The sequence below is a fragment of the Mchenga conophoros genome, linkage group LG3 (assembly GCF_057382185.1).
Source record: "Mchenga conophoros isolate Kocher_MC1m ecotype Shallow Benthic linkage group LG3, M_conophoros_male_GT1.1, whole genome shotgun sequence".
Lineage (NCBI taxonomy): Eukaryota > Metazoa > Chordata > Actinopteri > Cichliformes > Cichlidae > Mchenga > Mchenga conophoros.
Window position 1 is genome coordinate 2,117,340 of NC_140528.1, and position 25,839 is coordinate 2,143,178.

Below are 25,839 nucleotides of genomic sequence, written 5' to 3' on the forward strand. Positions count from 1 at the left end.
ACTGGCTTATTTAGAGAGCTGTGATGTGAGCGTGCCTGGCTCTGAGGCACTTGGGTCAGCCTCTGTTGTTTAGAAGTGTTACAGACTGTGAATGACACAGACCTGTCAGTTTCCATGTTTGTCTGTAACACAGCTCAGGGCTCCATGCTGAACGCATCCATCCAGTGTTATTGATCCAGGACTGATACCAGCATTGGGATCAATACTACAACACACAATCACATGTGTCCACGTGATGTGTTTGACCAGCTTTATTCATTAATGATCAATCAGCTTATTTACTGCATCTGAGTCCAGCTTCATTTAAATGATCCAACCATGAAAATGACATCAGTCCTACAGAAGCACTTCATGCTAACAGGAAGTCATTGATTAAGGTGGAATAACACAGAGACACAACCACTCACAGCTAACCTGACCCCACTAACTGCATGTGTTTGGACTGTGGGAGGAAGCCGGAGTACCGGAGAGGACGCACACAAACACGGGAGAACATGAAGCACTGAAACAAAGATGGTGGATTTGACCTCAGGACCAGGCGGGGTTACGGGGGTCATGACCCCCCAATAATAGATCCAGCTACACTGAAACTGTCAATTTCATTTACTTTTCCTGTTTTAAAGCTATCAGGCTGCTTTGTGGCTCACTCAATACTAAACTAAGATACTTTCAGTGTGAATCATTTGCAGGAACACAGGCAGGATTTAAAGTGCAGAACTTTACAGTCTCTGTCTCAAAGTTGGTCTGAACATGCTAACAGCTCTTTGTTTTTTTCAGTTTTCACTGGTTTGATGTAATGAAAGAAATTTTAAAGAAGCAGACAATTGTTGTTATTTTAGTTCTATAGTTTCATAAATCGTGGTGTGGATCTAAGTCAACATTCAGAATAAATAAGATAATACAGCACTTTGATGGTTGCCTTTGTATTTTCCCAGCAGTGCTCAGGTTGGTTCTCGGCTACATTTACATACAGATGTTAATGTGTTCAGCAGCTGGACTCATCTGAGGAAGGAACATTGGAAAGGTGCTCAGTGCACAACTGCATCACTAATTTTATGTAAGACCCTGTGTTTTATTGTATTTATATATTTGTAACATTTGACTCAAACACTTTTGGGAAGGATGAAAATGTTTTCAGGAGGAAGTTTTTCCTTCTGTCCGACTGCAGTACACACAACACTGCGTCTCCCCCCATTATCACACTTCCTCAGGCTGGTGATGAGCGCCCCCTGGTGTCAGTGTTGATGACGTCATGCACAGTGAAACATAAACAGTGTCTGTTAATAAAAAATCATGTGTCCATTTTCATGTTTGCATCATGTTTCTGTAAAATCATCAGCTGTTTCTGAACCTTCTTCATTGTTTGACTCATTCCAACAGCTGTGAGCTGTGATGGAGTCAGAGCAGCTTCATCACTGATGTTCAGGTGAAGCTGAACTTAATAAACTGTAGAAATGATCAGGATTCAGGCTGGATGTGTAAAACACTTCTGTGTGAGGTCGCAGTGCTTCATATGTGTGTGTGGGCTGAAGCACACACGTGTGAGTCCTCAGAGGTTTCACACACATCACTGCACACACTTATAATCCTAGTTTAAGCTTGTGGATCATATCGGACACATCAGCAGCTCTTTGGAGACAAAGATTTGAGATTTAAGATGAGTCATAGTCTTTCTATCCATGGTAGCTTCCACTGCTGAGGCTCGGGAAACATGAAGAGGATGATTAAGAGCAAGCATCAGCTCTGTCTCATCTAACTACACAGTATTATGATCATGCACTTATGTCTCAAACTAAGACACAATGAGACAAAATGAGTTCTGTGAGTCTTTAGATTATCAGTAAATTCTGGTGACAGTTTGACGCTCAGTGGAGCCATTTTTGGTTTGTGATGAGTGTTTTGTGAGCTTCTGTTTTGTGAATCGCTCTTTGTAATTTAGAAGATCGTGCAGAAATGTGCGCGCCCTTATCTGAGAGGACACGGAGAGAGTGTCGCAGACTCGAGGTGAGGAGATAAACCTCGGAGCTGGATGGCCTGCACGTTACCCATGTGCATCTTTTCAGTGACATCAAGTGAACCCATAATAAGCATTTCTATGTCTTAGACATCATGTCCATTTCTAATGAGAGATTATTTTTAAATGAGGGAAACCTGGTCTAACAACACGCTTCCAACAGAGCTAAAGGTTCACCACAGTGAGACGGTGGGACTCTGATAAGAACTGAAACACTGTGTATGAACAGCTGAGACAAAACTATATATAAACACTCATTTATTCCAGTTTAGTTTACAATGATTTTAAAGTAATGTGGAACGATTCATGTTCATGAGCTGTTACAAACACAACTATTGATTTGTCTATATATGGTCGGACTACAAGGCTCGTGTTGAGGCTCTTGGAATAATGTGTGAATTACAGCAAGAAATGATGGTTTTCCATTTTACCAAAGTGGAATAAAATCACCACAGCAAAGAAATCATGTTATTGTCTGCAGCTAAAATATATGGTGAACATGGTTTTATAATAATGTGCAAACACAACCTCACTCTGCTCTATACGAGGAGCCAACCACAGCTGTCCGGGTCTTCATCCACCACCTCCACCATCTTTGCTCATCATCATTCACTTAATTGCTGATTGGTTTAAATCAAACTCCATTACAGGTTCAACTCCATTATATAACAGCATGTTGACTTTGGATCTGGTGTGCAGTGCCACCTTAAAAGATGAGGAAACTAAGAGATTACAAAAAAAGAAGTGGAGGAGTTAAAGAGCTGCAGCAGATTAACAGTTTCTGACAGTCATGTGTTAGAAATAGGACGATTAGATGAGCTGAGGGATCCATCTACTGCTCAGTGAAGCCTCATCAGAAACAGTCTCAGTGGAAGGATGGCTCTATTGTTAAGGAAGGACACAGGCAGAAAGACTGGCGTCTGTCACACAGGAACTGGACTGAAAATCAGCTGCACATATTCATCAGTACGTGCAAACATATTATAGGTGTGGAATTCAGGACAGTACCATCAGAAGTTGATCCACTGTGCAAATGTCTGATTGGCAGTGGCTTCATTTTTCACTATGAACAAACTGCTAATGCAGCATCACAGGACGTCAGCCATGGATTGGCCTCCCCAGACCTCAACATTACTGAAACATCTTAACAGAGGATGGAAACAAAGGGAACCAACATCCAAGAAAAGAGCTGCTGCTGAAAACTTCCTCACAGAAAACACAAACAAGCTTGACTAAGAGACTCCAGGCTGTGCTGAATTATAAAGGTGGACTGACCTCCAGGGTCCTTAGTATCATATAAGCTCAGTTTGTGTCTTATATACTTTCCATTTATATAACACAATATATAGAAAGGAGGGTGGTTTAAGATGTGTGTAGAGTTTTATTCATTATCTTTAGACAAACAAAGAAAGCACCATCCATTCGTCTCCAGTCTGTATGAAAAACAGGGGAAAGGTCAAATTAAAACTTTGAAATTCCTTTCACAATAAATCCATAAATAAACAAAATAAAACATAGAAAAGTGTTTAAACCCACTTTTCCATAAAGCTGTCAATAGGAAATGTTCCAGTAAACATGTCTGTGTTTCTGCTGTTTTCCTTTCATGCGTCCACAGCTGACAGGTAACCCTATTGGAGTCGCCATAGTGACGGGTGGCGTCTCAGCTTCAGCGTGTTGATGGGCACAGCCATGGTTACCACAGCTGGAGTTGGTGTACGGCGAGCTGTGAGAGGACAGAGATGGAGAACGCACATTTAACTCTTTAACAGGAGATACGTTACGACTAACAGACGACTGCTGTCTACATGATGTCTTTGCAGCCCTTATGCTACATGTTACACAACTTTTCTTCATGCCAACAAGACTGAGGTGCCACATAGTCGACACATACAGCTGATTATGATGCATGTTTTACTATTGCTATGTTCACATCATCTGCTTGGCTTTATTACTGAGAGCCTGGAGATCCTCTGACGTGTGCATGGCTGATGTGAAGTATGATTAGTCCTACATGACATCAACAACAGAGGCAATGAAAGCTTTGTTGTTAACAGGTTGTAGGTAAAGTCAAATGTCTACTTCTACACTTGTGTTGGGTAAAGTTCTTCTCACTGCAGCAGATTTATATCTGTGCTTTCACAGGGCGTGATGTGGAGCTCAGCGCTGAGGTGCAGGTCTCCTTGGAGACGCCATCCTGGCTGAAATATTATCATGCTTCCAAAACATTTCAGCTTTTATTTTGAAAGAAACAAGACTTGAAAACGAATCCCCTTCTTCCTCTTTGTCTTTGTTCTTCAGAGGAGTGTCACCTGGACAAACTCAGGGCTGTTCTAGAGCCTTTGTTATTATTTGACTCCATAGAAATAAAACTGAATCGAATCGAACAAAAACTCCCAAACAGCTAAAACACTTTGCTTTATTCTCTTTTTTAACAAATACGTTGAAGTCCATCCATAACAACACAGCTGAGATCTCCTTTGTAATCAAGTGTTTCCATCCTTTGTACAGATCTGCATACAAAACAATCATTTACGTCCCACAGAAGTCTAGTTACACGTAACTATACAAGAACTGGTGAATGACAGAAACATGAGACACATGATCACAGGTGATAACAAAAAGAGAAAGAATTCATGTGTTAGTGATGTTTTTCAGCCCTGATGGCTCATGTTGGAGAAACAAGCTGAGGTACGTGGAAAGTTCACACACACAAGTGGGCGTGAGCGCACACACAGAGAGAAACACAACTGAAGCATCTGTTTGCTGTTTCTGCTTTCATCATCTCTGCTGCTGTGTCAGGCTGGGGTCTCTCAGTGACGTGGTTGAGGTGAAGTATGACGAGTATCCCTGATTCAGTCCATCGAGACAAAGGGCAAAGAAAGCTGTTGTTAACAAACTCTATGGTGATGTGGCATTTAGCTCTGACTCTACGCTCTGCTGAATCCTTTGAACCTGCTGATCAGTAAAGCTCTACGTGCTGCAGCAGATTGACCTCATCTGTGTTCACAGGTGTGGACCTCAGCGCTGAGGTGCAGGAGACTTTCATTCAGTTCTCCCTGCAAACAGCATCCAGCCTGGAAATACTGTCATCTTTCCCACAAATGGTGCTCTTATCTCAGAGAAGAAGTCTGATGTAAATAACTGCAATCAACAGTGATGTTCTGCACAGATCACTTTTCCATTTTGCTCTCTAGATGAGTCCCAGCTGCCTGACCTTGTGTCCAGGTGATCGTCTCACTGAGGAGCTTTTGTTCTGAAAATCTCACGTCCATCACCTGTTTCCTTTTTACTATCTCTGCTCTTTCTTTATTCACAATGCTCATAATATCACACAATTATATTCATCACCTGCATGTTTTTATCCAGCTGCTGTTAGAACCAAACAAATAAAAGGATGAAAAGCCTGAAATCCTTTGATTTATTACATTTGAAACAAATATGAGAGCATCCCTAACAGCACAGCTGAGACCTTTGTTTTAATCAAGCCTTTGTATCGACACACTTGTAAAGATTCATATACAAAACATAATAGAATAAATCAATATAAAATACACATAATCACAAAAATGCAGCCATGTTGTGAGTTTGCATCTAAAACATGCATGTTTCCCTTTGTACAGGCAGATTTACAGCAGACAAAGCAACACGCTGATCGACTTTGACCGCTGCAAAAACAAAATACCCACCAAGTCTGAAGTCGATCAGAGGAACTGTTGACAGACTGACAGACAAACAGATGCTTGATTCATTAGTGCGATTAAATGTTCTTCTTTAGCAGCATCACTTCATGTGTTTGTGTTCCAGGAATAAAGGTCTGTTTAAACTGGACGTCTCCTCAGCATCACTCGTGCTGTCGTGGTTTCAAAGCTGTGCAGAAAGAATCTGAGGGATGATACAGAGGTGACCAAAGTTACAAACATCCAGCTGTGCTGCAAATGTTTGCAGAGCTCCAAACTCTTTGGCTTTCTGCAGAGCAAGTATGGAAGAAGCACCTGAGCTAACTTCAGTTTAGACGATATGAGGAAAAATGCTGCTTCCCAAAGTTTCCTACAAGTATCCAGTTTATATTTAGAGAAGCGAAGGCTCTTTATCCTGACAACTACTCCCTGGTGGATCCCTGTCCTGTGACAGCAGCAAAGACTGTGTATCAGTATCATCAAAGCCACTTCAATAACCAGTGTCTAAAGCTCTCTAGCAGATGGACTTCAGTGGCAGCAGCCTCTGTCTGCTGTGTCCAGAAGGTTCTCTGATGAAGCACACAGCAGATGCTGCACTACAACAGCAGCAGCAGCTCAGCTTCAGTTTGGTTCGACGCCCTTTTTGACCTGTGAAACAGCAGAAAATGAAACATTTCAACACCCGTTTGTTAGCGTGAGCTATTCTGCTGTTTTTCATCATTTCACAGGTGAAATAAAATCACATTTACTTCCTGTAGGAGTGATCGTGTCCAGCCTGACTGAGACCATGTGCTCCATCCTGCACAGGTAATAAACCTCTGACATGAAGGGCTGTCAAGTAGTTTTAGACAAATGGGGGTAAAAGAGACGTTAAAAGCTTAAAGAGAAACTACATTTTCTAAGAACTGTCTGACGTTCACCTCTCACACAGTGGATACGATTCTGCCGCTGCAGGAATAATCTTTGTGGTTATGAAACTGTCCATGTGTTTGCAGAAAATGTCACATGTTCAAAGCCATCCCAGCACCTGGGGTTTGTATAAGTGCAGCTGCTGGTGGGGAGATAGTCTCACTCTTCTATATAAAGAGTCAGCAGGCAGCAGATCTTCATCTGTGATCTCCTCCATCATCACGTCTTCACTCTTCAGCAGCTATGGCTTCACTTCGTGCCCTTCTGGGAGTGGTGCTGTGCTCCTCATGGTTTCTGCTTCTGCCTCAGGCCGACTTTGATTTACAGAGTCATCCATAATATTTTTTATTTTTTATTTTACTGCCCATCTATTTTCATACAAATGTCTCCGTCTTATGGAAAAGGGGTGGAGCTTATCTAACGAGGACAGGCAGGGCCCCCCCAGACAGTTTAGCAGTCTATACAGGAGGCCGACCTTTGCAACATGTACTTCTATAATGACTTCACCATTTAGGTTATTTGGTTATGTTTCACCCTGGATTTTGTGTGATAATATTTATTTTGTCCACTGATTTAAAAACAACAAACTATATGAATATAAAACAGAGTGAACATCAAAACATCAGCTTTGGAAACTTTGATGTAAAATTCTGCAGTTGTTTTCTCAGATATAGCATAAATCAAACTAACATACATCAGTGTGTTATTAATGTGCACACACACACACACACACACACACACACACACACACACACACACACACACACACACACGTGTTACAATAAACAGCTCTTATGCTTCTGTATGATTCTCAGTGCTTTCCATTTGCGTGTCCACAGGTTGCTGTAAGTGGTGCTTGACTGCAGTTTGCTCTCATTTCAAGTGGTTTGCTGTCACAAAGCCAACAGGAAGTCCGGCCATGGTTGAGCCAACTGAAGATGGGTTGAAGGTGGCGTCCTCGTTTCCTCTGTGAGTGCGAGAGGACAGACAAAGCAAACACCGTTTGGACAGCATTAAAATATTTACACTGATGATTAATGTTGTGTCTTTGCACCTGTAGCGATACATGTTGGAAAATGGAGACTTTAGCCACCAAGACTGACGTGCCTGGAAACTTCCCTGTGAGTACGCCCACAAAGACAGGAAACAGTTTAGCCACCGCGGTTAATCCTCCATCATCATCATCCAGTATTTTTCACATCTTTTCTTCTGCTGTTTCCCTTGTTGTCAGTCACGGGGTTTGTGACTGAAATGCGTGTGGTCGACGGGAAGCCTGACGAGTACGGCCTGAATCATTCCATCAACACCGGACGGAGTGAAACCTTTGTTGAAAACAGATTATATGGTAACGTTGCATTTAGCTTCAGTAAACTGTGAAGTTACAGCAGCAGATTTACATCACGTGGCTTCACAGGAAGTAGTCTGGACCTCAGCGCTGAGGTTCAAGCAGCTCTGCTTGCAGACGGCATCCTTCCTGAAAATGTTCTTCATCTTCCTAAAACCAGAACTTTTACATTGGTGCTGAAGTTCTATATAAAAACAGCCTGAAATACAAAGTGATGTTGTGCACTGATTACCTCACACTTTCCATGTTTCCTTCTACAGAGGAGTGTCCGCCTGAGTGTTTTGTCTGATCTGTTGTTGATCGTCTCATTGACACTGCATGCAGATCTGACACCAGGGCTGGACTGGGACAAAAAATGGTCCCGGGCATTTTGACTGGAGACCGGCCCCCCAGGTATTAAAGGAAAAACCATAAAGCCTTTGAATGAAAACAAACGCTGTTGTCACAGTGATGGACGCTGTCTTGTTGGTATACATGCATCAGTCTAATAAACTTAAACCTGCACCATCCTCCCTGTCCTGGTATTCTAAACAGGAAGTAGACTGTTGGTCGAGTTAACCTCCTGAACATCTACAACACACGGTGGAAACCTGACATTAAGACAGAGACTAGAGGTGAGACATGATCATTGCTGATTACTGATGACAGATTTAGATATGTTTTCATAAACCTTTCATTTGCCACATCAATAAACAGCACGGCAGGGCAAAATATGTTTTCTAACATGGCAACCTTTAAAAAGTGAAAGGAGACAGAAAGACAGGTGAGAAAGAATCAAACGGACTTTTTGATGCATTTTACACACAGTACTGGTGCAGAATCTAGAAAATGTGGGAAACACTGGCATCATATGCAGTACTTACTTCTGAAGAAATTATGATGGGACCCTAAAAAATGACTATGTACAATAATGGATTTCTATACATTTTACATCAGATGAAAACGTTTGTTGTAAGATTCAGATAATTATTTATTAAAAGTGAGACATTTTAAATGAGAACAAGAAAGAAAAGTATTTCTTTGTGCCCCCCTCTCCCTGTTAATGCCCTACCTGCCCCCCTGGCAACACTTTGCTAGACCCGCCCCTGCACAGTTACCAGCTGTCAGCTACACAAAAAGGATCCTGGTGTTATTTGTCTCTCAGAAACAGTTCATAACTTCAACTCATTTTTGTTTTGTCATGTTTTGTTCTTTACATTGTCTTTCTTCTATATAATTGTTAAACATTTAATAAATATGTCTACAAAAAGATTTTAAAAATCAGACATTTCACACAGACACCCAAATGATTTCTGACTGATGAAGGGGGCTGAAGGTGCCCTGCTCTTGCCCAGCTTCTGCTGCTCTCTCCCTGCTCACTGTCAGCAGCTGGCAGCCTCGGTCCTGCCTGAGACTCTTCATCTATCAGTGCCAAAGAATATGGGAAATAGCAACGCACAACATGCACATTACAAAACAAGCACATGAATCAGCATTACATTCATTAGTGAAGTGCTGACGTTCGTTCCTAAACTTTGGGCCTTAATTAACATCACTGTGAACTAATGTTTGCTTTGCTTCTTAACCAGTGAAGCAGCGAGGGGCTTTCTGAGGTTCCTGCTCGTAAATGCCCAAAATGAGTCGAGTATTTCTCTGCAACTACAAACTCTGCTTTCATCAGAGGTGTAAATATTACAGCACTGTGTCAGAGTCACTGAGGCTGGAACACAGAAAAAGGAAGTAGATGTATTTATTTTTAGACTTTATTGCCTGGAACCACTTTAAAAATACGCTTTGGGTCACAATTAACTCCAGAAAACCAGGAATCCACATATGAACATTATCTGTGCAAAGATTTATGCTTCTGAAGGTAAAAAGTGAAAACTTGCAGCACTAAATGCACAGATAGCCAGGCGTTTCACATTTTGGGACCATCTGCCAGTTTTCATTTCTTAGGTATTGAAGAGCAGAAATGATTGAATTTTATTTACATGCTTAAAAATGTTTGCTTTTGAATATTATTTGAAGAATTACCCACACACTCAGGCACTGTGGGCCTGTTTCCCTTTGCACAACCGAGTGTTGGAAACGGGCCTTTTCTCTTTAAACTCTGAGGGGCTGTAACTTTGGCTTCTATTGGCAGATTTGCATGATTGACCCTCTTTTTAAAATAGTTTTAGCCAAGAGAATCAAGCTAACATCACTGTTTTTACGTCAGCTCACGTCACACGAGCTGTTTCAAGAAAAGTCCTCCTGTCACACAGCAATGCCTACATGAATCACACCACTCTGCTTAAATAATAATAATAATGTTTAGTGAAGCAGGTGAAGCAAAGGGCTGCTTTTGATAGGCTGGGAGACCCAGGTGTGCTGCTTTAGCTGCTGAGCCTCTCATGCTAGCCTCCATCTATAAGCTGGGATCACAGGAGCACTGCAGTCCTGACTAGATCAAGGATTGTTATTCATGCAGGTGACAAAAGTTTACATTCACAGAGTCATAGGATTGAGCCTGGTTTGAAAAGCAGCTGTTTAATGCAGCTGCTTAGAGTTCACACACAGTAGAAGAATCAGACTTGAGTCACATTTCAAACACTGGAAAAATACTCAGCAAGTAACAATGAAAACCAGAGATGGGCAGTAACACGTTACTTGTAACGCGTTACTGTAATCTGATTACTTTTTTCAAGTAACGAGTAAAGTAAGGGATTACTATTGCAAAATCAGTAATTAGATTACCGTTACTTTCCCGTAGGAACGCTGCGTTACTGCGTTACTAAAACCGTGATTTTTTTTGCGAGAATGTCTCATGACAGTGTCGTAAGCAAGTGCGACGTTCGTGACAGCAGCTGTGTGCAGATCAACAATGGATAATATATCGAGTGCAGAGAGAGTATGAGCGTGCAGCGTTTAAAGCGTGGAAGTACTGACCTTACTTTGAGTTTGATTCCATAAAAAGTGACAAAAACATTAGCGTCCATCGTGCGTGGGAAGAAAACTTCTTTTTACAGCGAAAAAACCCCCTAAACTTCCGAGCAAGCACCGAGTAGCTACGACGTGATGGGAAACTCACAGAGACACTCGCGCGGATTCTTCAACTGACCGCAGCACACCTGCACCAGGGTAACCCTCCGCCTACCCTGCTCCTGCTTTACAGGTGAAAATAGAGCAAAAGGACCGCTGAGTCTTTGACTTTATTTATTTTCTGCTGTGTTTTACTTGCATCTGTTTGAAAGAGTGAGTGAAAACACAAAAAATATTTTATTTTATGTGCTGGAATGTGTAGAAAATAGGTTTAAATGTTAAACTAATTTATTCAAGTCAGAGAATGTTGCATATAATTAAATGTTTTGCTTGATGCATAAAGTTAAAAGATTAAAACTGATAAAACAAGTTAAAAAAAGAGACTTTTCCATTTGATTACATTTTGTATGATGGATTATGTAGAAAAAGTAGAATTGGGCTGAAAGATCTATCGCTTTATCACCTCTTCAGGTTGTAAATCGTGTTTTTAAAAAGTAACTAAGTAACTAAGTAACTAAGTAATTAATTACTTTTGAAAATAAGTAATCAGTAAAGTAACGGGATTACTTTTTGGGGGGAGTAATCAGTAATTAGTTACTGATTACTTTTTTCAAGTAACTTGACCAACACTGATGAAAACAGCACAGACTCAGTATATCCTGTTCAGTCCTGTGTTTGATATGAATGTGCTGTTCAGAGAGGATCTCGTGTCCTCTTTTACAAAGCCTTTGTTTCATGATGTTTGTGTATAAATTAATGTAGGTGTGTTTCTAAGTGTGAAGGAGCCCTGGGAGAAAAGACTGAAGCTTGTGCCAAAGAACAAACAGGAAAGAAAGATCAGCATTAATGAAGACGAGCACAGAAGGAGCCCAAGCACGTGTTGCTTTTTCAGATTTCTCTAAAAGTGTGTGTTCATTTGTTCCATCCTTCACAACAAACAACAGCTGACAGACACACATGCACTCTGTGTCACTTCACAGGGGCTGATGAAAGTGGACACAGTAAAGGGAGAGCTGGACCTGCTCTACACATCCTGCACTCTGTTAACAGACTTTATTCTGCAGCATCAACAGATAAAAATATATGAAGATATAGAAACGTTTAACATTGTGTTAAAGATATTCTATTATCAAAGTACTCAGATGCAATGAAATATCACTCAGACACTTAGAGCAGTTTTAAACGTGCACGGGTGAGAGACTCAGGGAGAGACTCACACACCTCCTTGGTGCAGTCTGGCTTTATTTATACACATCATGAAGCATACAAAAAAGGAAATATCATCCTTATCTTGTCAAGAAAACAGGTGTGGTTTATCAAAAAACTTCGTGTTCTCTACAAGGTTGTTTCTTACTCGTGGGTGGCGGTTTCCTGCTAGTGTGAAGGCAAACAGTGACAATGTGAAGGCAAAGACTGATAATGTGAAGGCAAGCAGTTTCCGTTATAAAGTAGGGAGCCAGCAATTAAAATATGCAGCTGGTTGAGTACAGAACAGAAATATAAACACTCTTAGCTGATTATTATATGAATAATAAAATCTTTAAAAGCAAAAATACTCTGACATTCCCTCCTGTTGTTTAGATTTCTCACATGACAGTACTGTTATTTTTGTCAGTTCATAACCTCTTGTCTAAACATTTTCGGTTTGAACGTCATAAAACAGTCCTGTGTTCAATTAGACTAAACATTACTGTATGGATCATCTTTCAAAATTTCTTCCATTTGAGACGTCATCACATAAGCATTGATAGAAGTTGTCACCATGTTTGATACCATTTTCTTCAGACAGGGTACTACACATGTTGTGAAAACACATAACAGTAAAAGCAAAAATGCTATTCCAACAAGTCCTTTAATCAGAAGGGACTTCCATGAACCACCTAGTAACCATGTCAACCAATCATCAGTGCTTGTGACATAGTCTTGTTGTTCAGCATCTTTAATCTTTCTCAAGGTGTTCAAAGCGTCGGTCATGTTTTGTGAGTGTATGTTGTCTGGGATGTATGTACAACATGTAGTGTCAAACAATACACACAAACCTCCTTTTTCAGCTAGAATCATGTCTAGTGCGACTCTGTGTTGCATCACTACAATGCGTATTGCGTCGATTTCTTCATTTTGCGCTTTGTTGATTTTCATTGAAGCATTTAGGAACAGTCCAAATCGATAGTCAAGTGTCTCGATCCTCAGCATGTTTTTCCCAACTCCTACCCAAGGGAACAAGGAGTGGAGGACTTTCTGACCATCAGTCCATAGTTTGAAGTTCTTGGGCACATCTGATCCATAGATTGAGTCATGTGGCATTACTTCAGTGACTTCAGCAACTTCACGTTTTGCTCTTGACGTGTGTGTTTCTGCTGTGATCTTGAAGGTGTGGTCTGAAATTAGTACTGGTGCACACAGACCGGTGGAGTTCGGTGGGAGCATGAAGTAGGTTTTAGGCCCGCAGGCCCAAGCGGCTCCCTGGACCCAGAAAGTTCCATTTTTGAAGGTGTGTATTCCTTTGGATTGGGTCAGGTCAAGTGTCTGTGTGCAGTTGCGGTTTCGTCCAAGTTTCCTGTTTCCATCGGAGAAGTTGAAACACATTGGGTGCTGTATGTCCGGCGGCAAAACTATGGCGAATGATTTGTTTTTTGTGTTGTTGGCTTTGACGTTTACCCAATGTTTTTCGTTGCAGGTGTAGTTCCAGTTCGTCAGGTTGTAGGCACAAGGGGTTGTCTGTTCAATTAGGATACGTCGTTGTGAAAGTGGTTTCGTGACACGTTTGACGTCTGTGTCACTACACCATGGAATTAGGTCTTCTTTCTTTGTGCTTTGACCTTTTAGGGTCAGTCCTGTTGCCATCAAATCTCTGCGTGTGCAATTGCCAGTTGTTGCTTTGTTGAACACACACATCGCTTCGTCAAGTTCAGGTGCCTTTCCATATATTGTTGCGTGTACGGCTGTTGTTGGCATATGTGAACATACATAGCATTCCGTGCTGTTGTCGGTGCGTGTTCTATCATACACATATCTATACCACGCGTTGTTCATCCATGGGTGGTTATGGTCTTGGTTCAGGTCACGCAGATGCGAATTATCATGTGTCCATCTTTTTTGCAGGTGGTGTTGTTTATTTCCTCTCATCTGGGTGAGTGTTAGTAGGCTCACTAGGAGCGCAATGCTGGCCACTAGGAGGACAAGTGTCTTCATGATGACCAGGCACACCTAGACTTCTGGTGAGTAGACTATTGGCGAGAAGTAAAAAAGGGCGGGATATACCCAATCAGCCCTTCCCTTCACCAATAGATCACCTAGAAGCCAGGGGAGCCGGCGTCTAAGCGTCTGGATTGTCACTCACTTTTTTACAGTGGCTTTGGTGGATCCAAGATGGTCTTTCTGCTATTTTGCAGGCGGTGGGTGTGGTAAGTAGGACTTGGTATGGGCCCTCCCACCTTGGTGAACTCCAATTCTTTCTCTGGAGTACTTTGATCAGGATCCAATCACCTGGTTGTAACCTGCAAGACACTGGAGAGAAATCACTCGGCAGTTGGTTGTTTAACACAATCTCTTTATTTTCAAACAGTTTAGTCATCCATTCTGCTAGGGTAGTTTCCCTTATTGATTTATTAATAGGTTCACTGGTAATTGGCAATGGAAACGCTCTCCCGTGGATGATTTCAAAAGGTGTAAGTTTCTGAGAACCTTGTGTTATTCTCATCCACATCTTTACTAGGCCTAGACATTCAGGCCATGGTCTTCCTGTTTCTTCCATGCATTTTCTTAATCTCTGTTTTATTGTGCCGTTAGTTCTTTCCACTAATCCTGCGCTTTGTGGGTGATATGCACAGTGATGTTTGATGCTAAATCCTAGAGCTTCAGAGACTTTGCTGATGATGTCATTAACAAAATGTGTTCCATTGTCTGACCTTATCAGACTGGGAATGCCATATGTGGGGATGAAGTGATTGCATAAACACTTTGCCACTGATATTGCATCTGCTCTTTTTTACTGGATAGATTTCTGGCCATTTTGAAAATACATCTATAATTACTAGAGCATATCTTGATGCTTGGCATTCGTTAAGTTCAATAAAATCCATGTGGGTTTCCTTGTGAGTTGTGTTGTTTTTTTTGTTTTTTGTTTTTTGACAGAATAGGCATGTTCTTACAAATTATTCGCTAAAGTTTCAAAATTTATAGTGTGTATTGCATTGTTTATCTATACTATATCTCCCTCCTGTTGACACAGGTGTTTACCTCATGTGTCACTACAACCGCTGTCCTGTGTAATGACTCTGTTAATATAGGTTTTCCATCACAGACCATTAAGTCATCTTTCAGTTTACTCCACATTTCAGCCACTTGTTTTGTTCAGTGATTGTTGCAGCTTGTTGTTCGGTTTTTAGTACATCAAGTGGTATTTGTAGGCAGTAGTTGGTTTCTAGTAGCTCTGCCGATTGTTTGCAGCCTGTTTTGCTGCTTGTTCTGCAAAATTATTTCCTTTTGTGACAATATAATTGTCTTTTTGATGTGCTCCACATGTGCACAGTGCCAATTGTTTTGGCAAGGTGATCACTTCCAGCAAGATTTTTTTTTTCTTCTCTATAGATGGAACATTACATTCTCACTTGAGGCATTTTTAGATAATTTCTAGTTTTTCAAAGAATTCACACATCTCACACATCTTACATATTTTAAACAAGTATTGTCACAAATTTGTTTCCAAATCAACAAAATAAAATAATCAAACAAAACCGAAAACATACATGAGTCAGGACGCAAAAAGAAAAATGCTGCTACTGAAACAGAGCAGACATGTGAGGGAAAACTGAGCTCACAGACAGCTGCATGTGTTGGCTTTTATGCAGCTTCTGCTCTAAAAACAAATAAATAAAAAATAAAAGAAAATGTGTAACATGCTCATCAACTTAGCGGTGTCCACATATTTAATTCAGCTTCACAATCCTGTAACTTTAGCTGTTGTCTACAGGGTTTGGCTTATTAGTTGTTACTATAGATGTGCTCTATATCTCAGTAATATTTTATCCAGGTTTTCAAGCATGTCAAGTGCCTCTATGCACCTAAGTAGTTTAGATATTTCCTTTATTTTCTTCATCTCATATGTCATTATACTGAGTTTGAGCAAACCTTAAGCTTGATGCAGACTACTTCATAACAATTGTCCATCTCACATCATACTGACTAGGTTACTTCTTATTATTATCATCTTTTTCTTTCCATATAATAACAACAGTATATTACAACATTTTATCAGTGTATATAAAAGTGTATATTACTATACTACTACTGAGCCAATTTAATAGTTGGGATCATCTTACTCAGCAAACAGATAACTTAGAATTCATCCAATCTGTACAAATTTGCTTCTTCTCTGAACAGGTTTGTGCCTACTTTTTAGACTGGTCTTCTGTTTGCCTCATCTCAGATCCAACCTTCGGTCACTTTCATTCTTTCTGTTGCATGTCTAACCAAGCAATTTATTATTATATATTTTATATTTTATTTTGTGTCCATCAAGGGCTTCGGGTGATCTGCAGCTTCACCTTTTCCCAAGCTGGAGACATTTACCTTTTCACACACTTTCCTTGGCTGACCAATGACACAGCCTTAATGTACCTTATGCATCTCTCTATTTTATTTAAAAGGTTTTCGTGTGAATTATTTCCTTTTATTTATTTTATACATTCTGGGCATGAACGTCTTGCCAACTATGTTTCATTGTTAATATAAGTTTACAGGTTGTTATCCTTCCTATTATTAGTTTCAATACATTAAAAATAAGTTCTAATGTAATTTTGTCTTTATTTATTTTATTTTTGTACTTCTTATATTTATATCTATTCGTTGAGGTCTGTTTCCAACCTTTTTAAACTACTTTGATCTCTAGTTTTCACTTAATAAGGGTTTTATCAGTCACTGCAGTTTGTCCGGCGCCTGGACATTTTTCTCTAGCCACTGCTCGTCAGCAGTGAGTTTTGTTGATTTATTACCCATTTTTCTTTTTCCTCTTGTTATTATTATTTATTTATTTATAAATATATTTGCGTTTACACACACACATACACACCCGTGGTGCTTTCTCTGGCACAAGGAATGGGAGAGGCTATTGACACGGCCTTCTACTTTCAAGCTAGCCTTGAAAGCGGTGTCAATTTTATGTGATGAAACACAACCTTTTCCCGTTCCACCAGAACTCGAGCAACCAACGGTAAACAATTCGGTGGAGTAGTTCAGCCTCCTTAATGTGCTGTAAAATCAACTTACTCCACCAACAAAACAGTAAAACAACAGATTATACGCGTAATGAGTTTTTTATTCTGGGCAACACTGTGTCTTTCTACATTGCTCCAAGCCCTCTTTCAGGCGAGCTGCTTCGTAACCTCTACGAGTCCTTTTTCAGACGAGAATGTTACTATCCTGTCGTATTTTGACATTAAACTTGCTCCAAGCCCTCTTTCAGGCGAGCTGTAACCTCTACCAGTCCTTTTTCAGACGAGAATGTTACTTAATTAATCTGTCATACATTGACGGGAAACTATTTAATGTATAGACCACAGGTTGCCTCAGTCGTTTTGCGCAAGATGTGAGTGAGTGCTAAATATTCACCTGAGTTATTGTGTGGTTGCTTTGGTTTCCTTCATCAACCCCTGAAGTCGTGGACCTCTTATAAGAACGCTGGCCAGAACCCGAACGTCACGTCTCTGGACTTTATCCTCTGCCTGGAGAGGAGTCGACAGCGTGGGCTTCTCACGACGTCAGGACTTGACGAAGGTCTCCTATTGGAGCATTGAAAAAAATATCAATGTCCACTCCGGCTCGAAGGACCAATTAAATGTTAAAGATATTCTATTATCAAAGTACTCAGATGCAATGAAATATCACTCAGACACTTAGAGCAGTTTTAAACGTGCACGGGTGAGAGACTCAGGGAGAGACTCACACACCTCCTTGGTGCAGTCTGGCTTTATTTATACACATCATGAAGCATACAAAAAAGGAAATATCATCCTTATCTTGTCAAGAAAACAGGTGTGGTTTATCAAAAAACTTCGTGTTCTCTACAAGGTTGTTTCTTACTCGTGGGTGGCGGTTTCCTGCTAGTGTGAAGGCAAACAGTGACAATGTGAAGGCAAAGACTGATAATGTGAAGGCAAGCAGTTTCCGTTATAAAGTAGGGAGCCAGCAATTAAAATATGCAGCTGGTTGAGTACAGAACAGAAATATAAACACTCTTAGCTGATTATTATATGAATAATAAAATCTTTAAGAGCAAAAATACTCTGACACATTGTGACTGTTCACATTAGTGAAGCTGTTACTTTGCTGCCAGGTGGGAAAAGAAGCCTAAAGCTGAGTCTGATTAAACATCTGCTGCACCAGAGAGTTTCATGGCCCTGCTTTATCCTGTGCTTGCTGACCACCTCGTCCTGAAACCTCTTCATCATCCTCACAGTTGTGTGAAGAAAGAGGGAAGCAGGTGGAAACCATCTGTGCTGCTGTGTTCACTTGTGTGTGTGCGTCTATGGTCATATCTAATGTGTACCTACAGACAAACACAAACACAAACACCTGGCATTGCACAAGAGTCTCTATGGAGCAACCTGCAGATGTCAGAGATGTGATTAGAGGGTAAAGTGGACTAGTGAGAGCATCTATGTTGTTGTTGTCTGCTGGGGGACAGCATCAGCTCCAGAGATGCATCAGGATCAGCAAACTAATCTGCAAGGCTGCAAGTGTCACTGAAGGAGTTTGAGTCAGTGAGGGACTCAAACTCACACAGCTGGTCAAGAAGGCTCAGCAGCTGCTGTATTTCCTGAGGAGGCTGAGGAAATTTGGTATGTTGGCCAAGATCCTCAGCAGGTTCTACAGCTGCACTGTGGAGAGCAGCCTGACAGCTGCATCACTGCATGGTACGGCAGCACTACTGCAAACCGCAAACGCCTGCAGAGAGTGATAACAACTGTGGAGAAGATCATCAGGACCCCGCTGCCCTCTCTGCAGAGCAGCTACCATCACAGAGTCCAGAGGAGAGACACACCTCTGCCCTCGAGACGAAGGTTCAGAAGTGTGAAATGTAGAACATCCAGACTCAACAACTCCATCTTCCCCACTGCTATCAGACTCCTGAACAGCTGACCGACCTCAAACTGCAGTTTGCACATCAGGTCACTTTGCACACTAAGTTCATTTTGCACATTAAACTCCATGTACATCCATGTACATCGACATCTGCAGACCACACGTGTCTTCAGTTACTTATTTGTACTTATTTGCAGTTATTTATCTTTTTTTTTTTTTTTTTTAAGTTATTTTTTATCCTTATTTTATCTTTTTATTTATTCTTATCTTGTTCTTTTAACCATTATCTAACTTGGCATTGTGCACGGTGTGTTTAGATTCAGTTTAAATTCAGGGACATGGAGCCCCTGTTGATCCTCTACCTAATCACACGAGCCACGGTGTGAGAACGGGTGTGGGTCTCAATCAGCCAAGGTTTTGGGTGAACCCATTGTGAGATCTAGCCCCACCCTATCATGTGATTTCCTGTGATCAAATGTCCCAGGATGTGAGTGGGTGTTAAGACGTCCATGTCCCTCTTCAAGCAACTTAAAGAAGTCCAGACGCTTTTCTTTCCAAGCTCCTTCAACAACATCATTCATAGAACAGCTTCCAGCTTCTTTTGCTCGGCTACAGTTTGGATGGATTTGCAGATGCAACAAGACTAAAATGGTTAGGGTCAGGAGGTCAAAGGTCAGAGCTCCTGTGGGTCTGAGGGCGGCCTCACGCTGGAGAAGGATGAAGGAGCCTGACCTGAGCCAGTGTTTGACATGAACACATCAGCACTGCTGTCAGTGAGCCTAACGACAGCCGTTAGCATCATTTCAGTGTTTCAGTCATAAAAACACTTCCTGTCTCTGTGGTGGTTACAGTGATCATCATGCAGTTTGTGCTTTGACCTCCAGAGGGCGACAAATCAGCACAGACAGAGAGCTCCATTCAAACTTTGCTGCCATCAGGAATAATTCTTCAAATATAATCATCAGTGTTTGAGCAGTTATGATATCAGGGACAATCTAGACATGTGTGACAATACTGAACATGTCACATGACACACCTCAAACATCATGTGATCCACTCTCAGTCTGGACTTTCATTCATGACTTCAACAGGTTGAAATGAGCTTTGAAGAAACATCAGTGAAATAAATCTTTCATGGATTCATGTGAGCAGCAGATGAACTTTGTACCAACAACATCTTCAATAACAGAGTCTGAATGAAGCTCAGGTGTTGATGCTGCTCACTGATTGGACGCTTGGTTTCAGCTCTGCTCTCAGTCTTTACTGCACAGGTGAAGGTAGAAAGTGTGACTGGATCTATAGACTGGAAACAGAGAAACATGCTGAACATTTGAAGCTTTGCAGCAGAAATGTTCATGTTACAAATACAGCAGAGCTGATCTGGGATCAGTGTGTTCACACCTGCAGCTACAACAAGGTTTCATGTCTCCACACGTCAGCATGTGAACTTTACTCTGACTCGGTCTGAGCAGTCAGACGGCATATTTTTAAAGTTAACACATCAGCACACACAGAGCTGAGCCCCTCCCACCTGTGCTGAGTTTCAGGTGGAGCCCCGCCTCCTTCCAGGAAGCAGCTCACCTGTGTGTCCGTGTTTAGTGTCCAGGTGTGGAGTGGAGCTTGTTGTTGGTGTGTGAAGAAACTGTAAGTTTGCTTCGTTTCCTCCTTTAACAGTTTGTCTTTAGGAACTTTACTGTTTGTTCAGCTCGTGTTTGATTTCTTCACACAACAAACTGTGTGTGTTTGTATTTCCGGTCTCTCCATTAAAGTCAGTGTGTAATGTTTCCTGGCTAACATCAGCTGTGTGCAGCTTAGTTCAGCACAAATCTGCCGCTCCATAGTTCACGGTAACGGACTCACAGCTGGACCAACGAGGCCGAGTGTGTCCGCCACTCTGAGCTACGTTCGTGTTTGTGTACTTGTAGTTTGTACTTTGAGTTCACTCAGAGCCCACAGAGGACGCAGCGTACGTGATGACGTCACAGCCCTTTACCTCCTTTACTGTCACTGTGATTAATATTTACACACGAGACACCTGCAGAGCTCTGACGCTGAGCTAGCACACAGCATGCTAATGCTAAGCTAACGCTAAGCTAACACTAAGCTAACACTAAGCTAACACTAAGCTAAAGCTAAGCTAACGCTAAGCTAACACTAAGAGTTCTTACAGACACGAGTTAAAAAGCTGCTTTTAGTTTGTGATCAGAGTCCAGGACTGAGAGCAGCAGCAGAGCTGATGGATGATGAATTACTGGATGGAAGAAGCTTCTCATTAGCAGTGAATCAGTGTGTGTGCAGTTCTCTGCAAACTCAGCAGGAAGAATTAGTGTGAAGCTTTAACTCTGCTGATCCTCTTTGAATCCTGGATCAGCTGAAAGGTTTAAAATGTTGTTCACACGTGTTGGACTGACTGAAGCTTCCAGTCACAGTGAATCAGTGTGTGTCAGTGAATGCATCGTGTGTGCTTCAGGCTCCATCTAGTGGACTGATAGCAGAGCAGCTGATGGCAGCTTCCTCTGCCTCACACTGCTGTCTGACTGCATCCAGCTGACACTGAGATGAAGCAGGAAAGAAGCAGCTGATATTTGGACAGCACACATGATGAAAGGAGGATTTCAGCTGATGTGCACATGAATGATTTGTGTTTCCTCTGCAGGTAGAAAGTGTGTGTGAGCTGAATTGAGCAGCATGGATCAGTGTGAGGACAGAGAGGAGGGAGTCCCTCCCTCTAAAAGCACTCTGTGTGGGGAACATGAGAGCCAGACCAAAGCTCAGAGGTGAGATGACCATCTCTAACTGTCCATGACTCTTCTCCATGTCACAGCTCAGCACTCACATCACTGCTCCATCATTATTCACAGGAACCAGCCTGGACCTCCACCCAGCTCTGTGTCCTCTAAGAGCAAACGGGTGAAGCATTTCTTTCGTAATTTAGGGCAAAAAAAGTCATCTGACGAAAAGTAAGTTCATGTCAGTATTAAAATGTTTGAAATTTTAATCAGCTTTTACTATTTAACAATTTATACTTTATTTATACTTTTTATGTAATGTATTGGACACATTGGATGTGACACATGTTTCATGTTCACTTACTTTTAGCGTCAATCAGAAACCACCCAGCTCTGTGTCCTTACAGAGTGACTGGTCTAAACATCACCCCATTAATTTTAAAGTCCAGCCTGTGTCTGCTGCAGAGAGGTGAGCTGTTAGCAACATGAACTCTTTGATTAAACTGCTCGATGTTGTTGGATATAAACTACAAACACGTCGTTCCCTCAGTCCCATTTAAACTGTCTTTTAAAACAAGCCTTTGGTTTCTAAACAACTGAAAACCCACTTCAGCAAACAGGAAGTGATCAGAGCGTCCGTCCACTTCCTGTCAGGCCCTGCAAACATTTCATATTGAAGAAAAGTAGCTGATATCTCACATTTTTACTCCACCACATTCAACCATTTTGACATTTTACAGCATGAAACTCTTGTCACATGACTCCTGTTATGTTATAGAGTCATGTGACCACCAGGGAGGGATTTGTATGGATGAAACACATTCAAATCAATCTGATTCATCAATGGAAACATTTTTGGTGTAAATGCAGCAACACTGAAAACGCTGAAGATAAAAACACAACAGATGAAATATGAACAAATCGAGGCTTTGAATACACGTGTGTGTGTTTGAGACACAGAGATAAATGGATTGTGTGTCTGTCCTATTGCTGCGTGAGGGTTTTATTGTAGATTTTGTGCGTGTACACTTTTGACCACGAAGGTGTTGAAAGGGCGTAAAACAGTTGGAGGCACCAGAGTGAACACTAGTGCTGTCAGTAGATTAAAACATGACTAATTAATGACACAATCTTCTGTCATTAATCCTGATTAATCACAATTACTTGATCAATAGCTGCAGTTACATTTTTCCAACTTTATATTTAAACCTGTAACAGACGTTTACACCATATAATGAAGTCAATGCAGAATAAACACAAAGAATGTTAAACGCTTCAATTCAAAGAGACTTTGAATAGTTTTCAGTCTTTAACTCAGCTTCTCTGCTGTAAATACAACTTTGTAACAAACATATATACTAAAAGCTAAGTGTGCACTAATATATAATAATATATAATCTATATTACTGCTGTTAATGAAAATGTTTAATCAGACTCATCACAGGGTTACTGTGGATTCATTTGGATTAATCACCATTAAACATCATTTTTAATGTAAACGAATCAAATTTCATTTCATGAGCAAACAGACTCGAGAGAAAAGGGCAAATTTACACACTTAACATGTTTATTGAACATGTAAACATTGATTAACCTCCTGAATGAGCCGACCCCCCCAGGGACAGTCCTGCATGCTAATGATGGGCTCTGCTCTGTACCTGCAGGATTCTGTCAGCCACAAACTCCTCAGCTGATCCTGAATCTGAGCCCATCTGTCAAACAATCATTTTCTTCACAGGTCTGTGGAGGTGGCACTGATCCTGCAGCAGTCTAACACTCTCTGTCACTCTTCTTCAAGTCTTTGACACGAGGAACCAAAACTATGTTATTAACAACACTAACAGGTCTGCAGTTTGTCCACTTGGCAGTTGTGTCATCAGTGCTTTGCATCGTTGTGATATTTTAAGCTGGAAGTGCTTCGGTGACAAGAAAATTCCTTCTGTCACGATGTACAGAATCCTTCATGTTGGTCGTTGTTATTTTTTTGAAACATTTCAGGGATTTTGAGTCGTTCTGCTCTCCAGATGTGTCGTGTTAAAGGTTTTTATCATGTTAATCATGATAACAGATGAACCCCTAACCCTAACCCTACATGTTAATTTTGACAGCACTGGTAAATCCTTTTTAATGTTCTTCTGTCAGATCATTGATTAGACTCGACTCCAAATACGAGACTCAGAAAACTCAAAACTCAAATCAAAGCAATGAGAAAAGGACTTCTTGTGTTAGAATGAAAACATATGGAAGTGGTCAGGTTTCAAACACTCGATGAATCTACTGCACAGTTACATTCAGGGACCTTTGGCCTCCTGAGAGCATTAGTTGATGGTTCATCACAGTTTTCTCAAAGTTTCCTCTGAGCTTCTGCAGCATCATCACTTCCATCACTGATGAAAGAAAGTTCATAGAAAACAGAAAATATATCTTCAGAATCTGAGAGTCTAAAACTTGACAGACTTGATTCAGATGAAGTTATTTGAGCAGAAACTCCTGGATCTTTATCCTGTGTTGATCTAATCCTTCATGGTTCCTCCACAGAGTGGAGCAGCAGAGCTCAGAGGTTCCCAGTGGTCAGTCTGCCCAGCAGCATCAAACACAGCTGGACTCCATATTTATGGTCTGTACATGTACAACAACTACTTTATTATTAATAATAATGCATTTATTTATAGGTCCCTTTCAGAACACCAAGGACTCTGTGGACTAAATGACCAAAAGAAAACAAACTTTGAAATCAGACAGTGCAAATGTGATCACAGGGAAACGTTTTAAACATCGAGGCTTTAAACAGAAACCAAAGTGAAACAGTTTGTAGTCGAGATCAGTGGGAATGAAGCTGAATAACTGTTTCTTCAATAACTTTGAGCTCTTAAAAAACAAAAACCAGCTGAAAGTCTGGCTGCTCTTATGAAAAGTACAGAGAAATTATGGGTCGCTCAACACTTGTGCACAATATAAGAGTTTAAATAAATCTGAAGAATAACTCAAAATCCTACAATCATACTGAGAAAATCATCTACAGCTAACTATCCAAGTGGATTTGTTTAAGACAGCTCCATCTGCTGGTGGCCCTCTGCAGGTGCATGAAAGGGGCGTGTTTATATTGAAAGTAGTAGAGGAAGTAAACCCCACGGGAAGGAGGAGGACTCTCAGCAGCTTCCAGCTCATATTCAGACATTTGACTTCTCACTGAAAGCAGCAAGTTTGAGTGTCTGTACCTTAGTTAGAAGAGATAACATGTCAGTAGTAATTAGAGTTGATTGAGCAATGCTGTCCTTGTAATGTAGTTTATGATTTTTATGGACAAGTCCAGTTTTTCTGTAGAGCCTCTCAAGTTGGTGACAGCAGCAGTGGAAGTTCACGTGTAAACCAGAGCAGCAAATCAGGTCCAAATGTGTTGTTCACAGTGAGTGGGATCATCATTGGCTGCTATGTTAACCTCCTGCAGCAGGATGTCTTTGGTCAGAGAATGGATAGATCACTAAGTCATTGTTGAGTTTAGGGAGACAGTAGACAGTTGGAGGAGGTTCAGCCAGTTGACACAGTAGATAAAATAACTGAAGGCAGGAGCAGACACCTGTATGACTTTCCACCTCTCACATAGATTATTTCCCTGGGCAGCGCCACAGGGCTGGTAGATGTAAACAAAGCTGGAGGAGAGGATTTATTCATCTGAGAAAAGTCACAGAGTTGTGTCTTGATGCTCAATCATCCAGGTACGTAAATCCCAAAAAGCTTGATTCTGTTCATCTGGATGTTTTCAGAGGGAGAAACGTTTCATCATCATCAGGTGACTTCTTCAGTCTCAGCTGACTGCAGGTTTCAATCTCATAAACAGGACATTTGTATGACTGAAACCAGCCCACTGAAGGAACAATGGGCTGGGAGGTCAGTTCATTGATCATTGGTACGCATATTGTCAGGACCATTGATCAATGGTTGTTGATCAATGGTCATGAGTCCAGTTCACAGAGAGCTGGGGAATGGCTGCAATCACAGCATGTAAGATGGTGACAGTTGTACCCTTAGGCCCCTCCTCCATTCAGAGATGGTCTTTTCACATAAATGGCCTCCTTGACTCCG

General features: G+C 41.2%; 2 protein-coding genes and 2 long non-coding RNA genes across 4 annotated transcripts in view; 3 read left to right on the plus strand and 1 right to left on the minus strand.

The window, feature by feature from the left end:
• Window positions 1-25,839, plus strand: part of LOC146576966 (protein NLRC3-like) — a 73,457-nt gene that overhangs the window by 18,444 nt on the left and 29,174 nt on the right. The gene's annotated exons all lie outside the window — the stretch shown is intronic.
• Window positions 7,480-8,296, plus strand: LOC146576967 (uncharacterized). Its single transcript, XR_014891620.1, has 4 exons — window positions 7,480-7,569; window positions 7,661-7,721; window positions 7,832-7,945; window positions 8,206-8,296. It is a non-coding gene; the product is annotated as an uncharacterized LOC146576967 (long non-coding RNA).
• Window positions 12,118-18,228, minus strand: LOC146576968 (uncharacterized). The gene is made up of 2 exons (XM_085251657.1): window positions 17,555-18,228; window positions 12,118-14,452 (listed from the first exon to the last, which is right to left on the minus strand). Exon 2 carries the CDS (start codon window positions 14,135-14,137, stop codon window positions 12,626-12,628), a length of 1,512 nt encoding a protein of 503 aa, XP_085107783.1. The 5' UTR covers window positions 14,138-14,452; window positions 17,555-18,228; the 3' UTR covers window positions 12,118-12,625.
• LOC146576969 (uncharacterized) lies at window positions 20,603-22,229 on the plus strand. The gene is made up of 4 exons (XR_014891704.1): window positions 20,603-20,671; window positions 21,684-21,804; window positions 21,889-21,987; window positions 22,127-22,229. It is a non-coding gene; the product is annotated as an uncharacterized LOC146576969 (long non-coding RNA).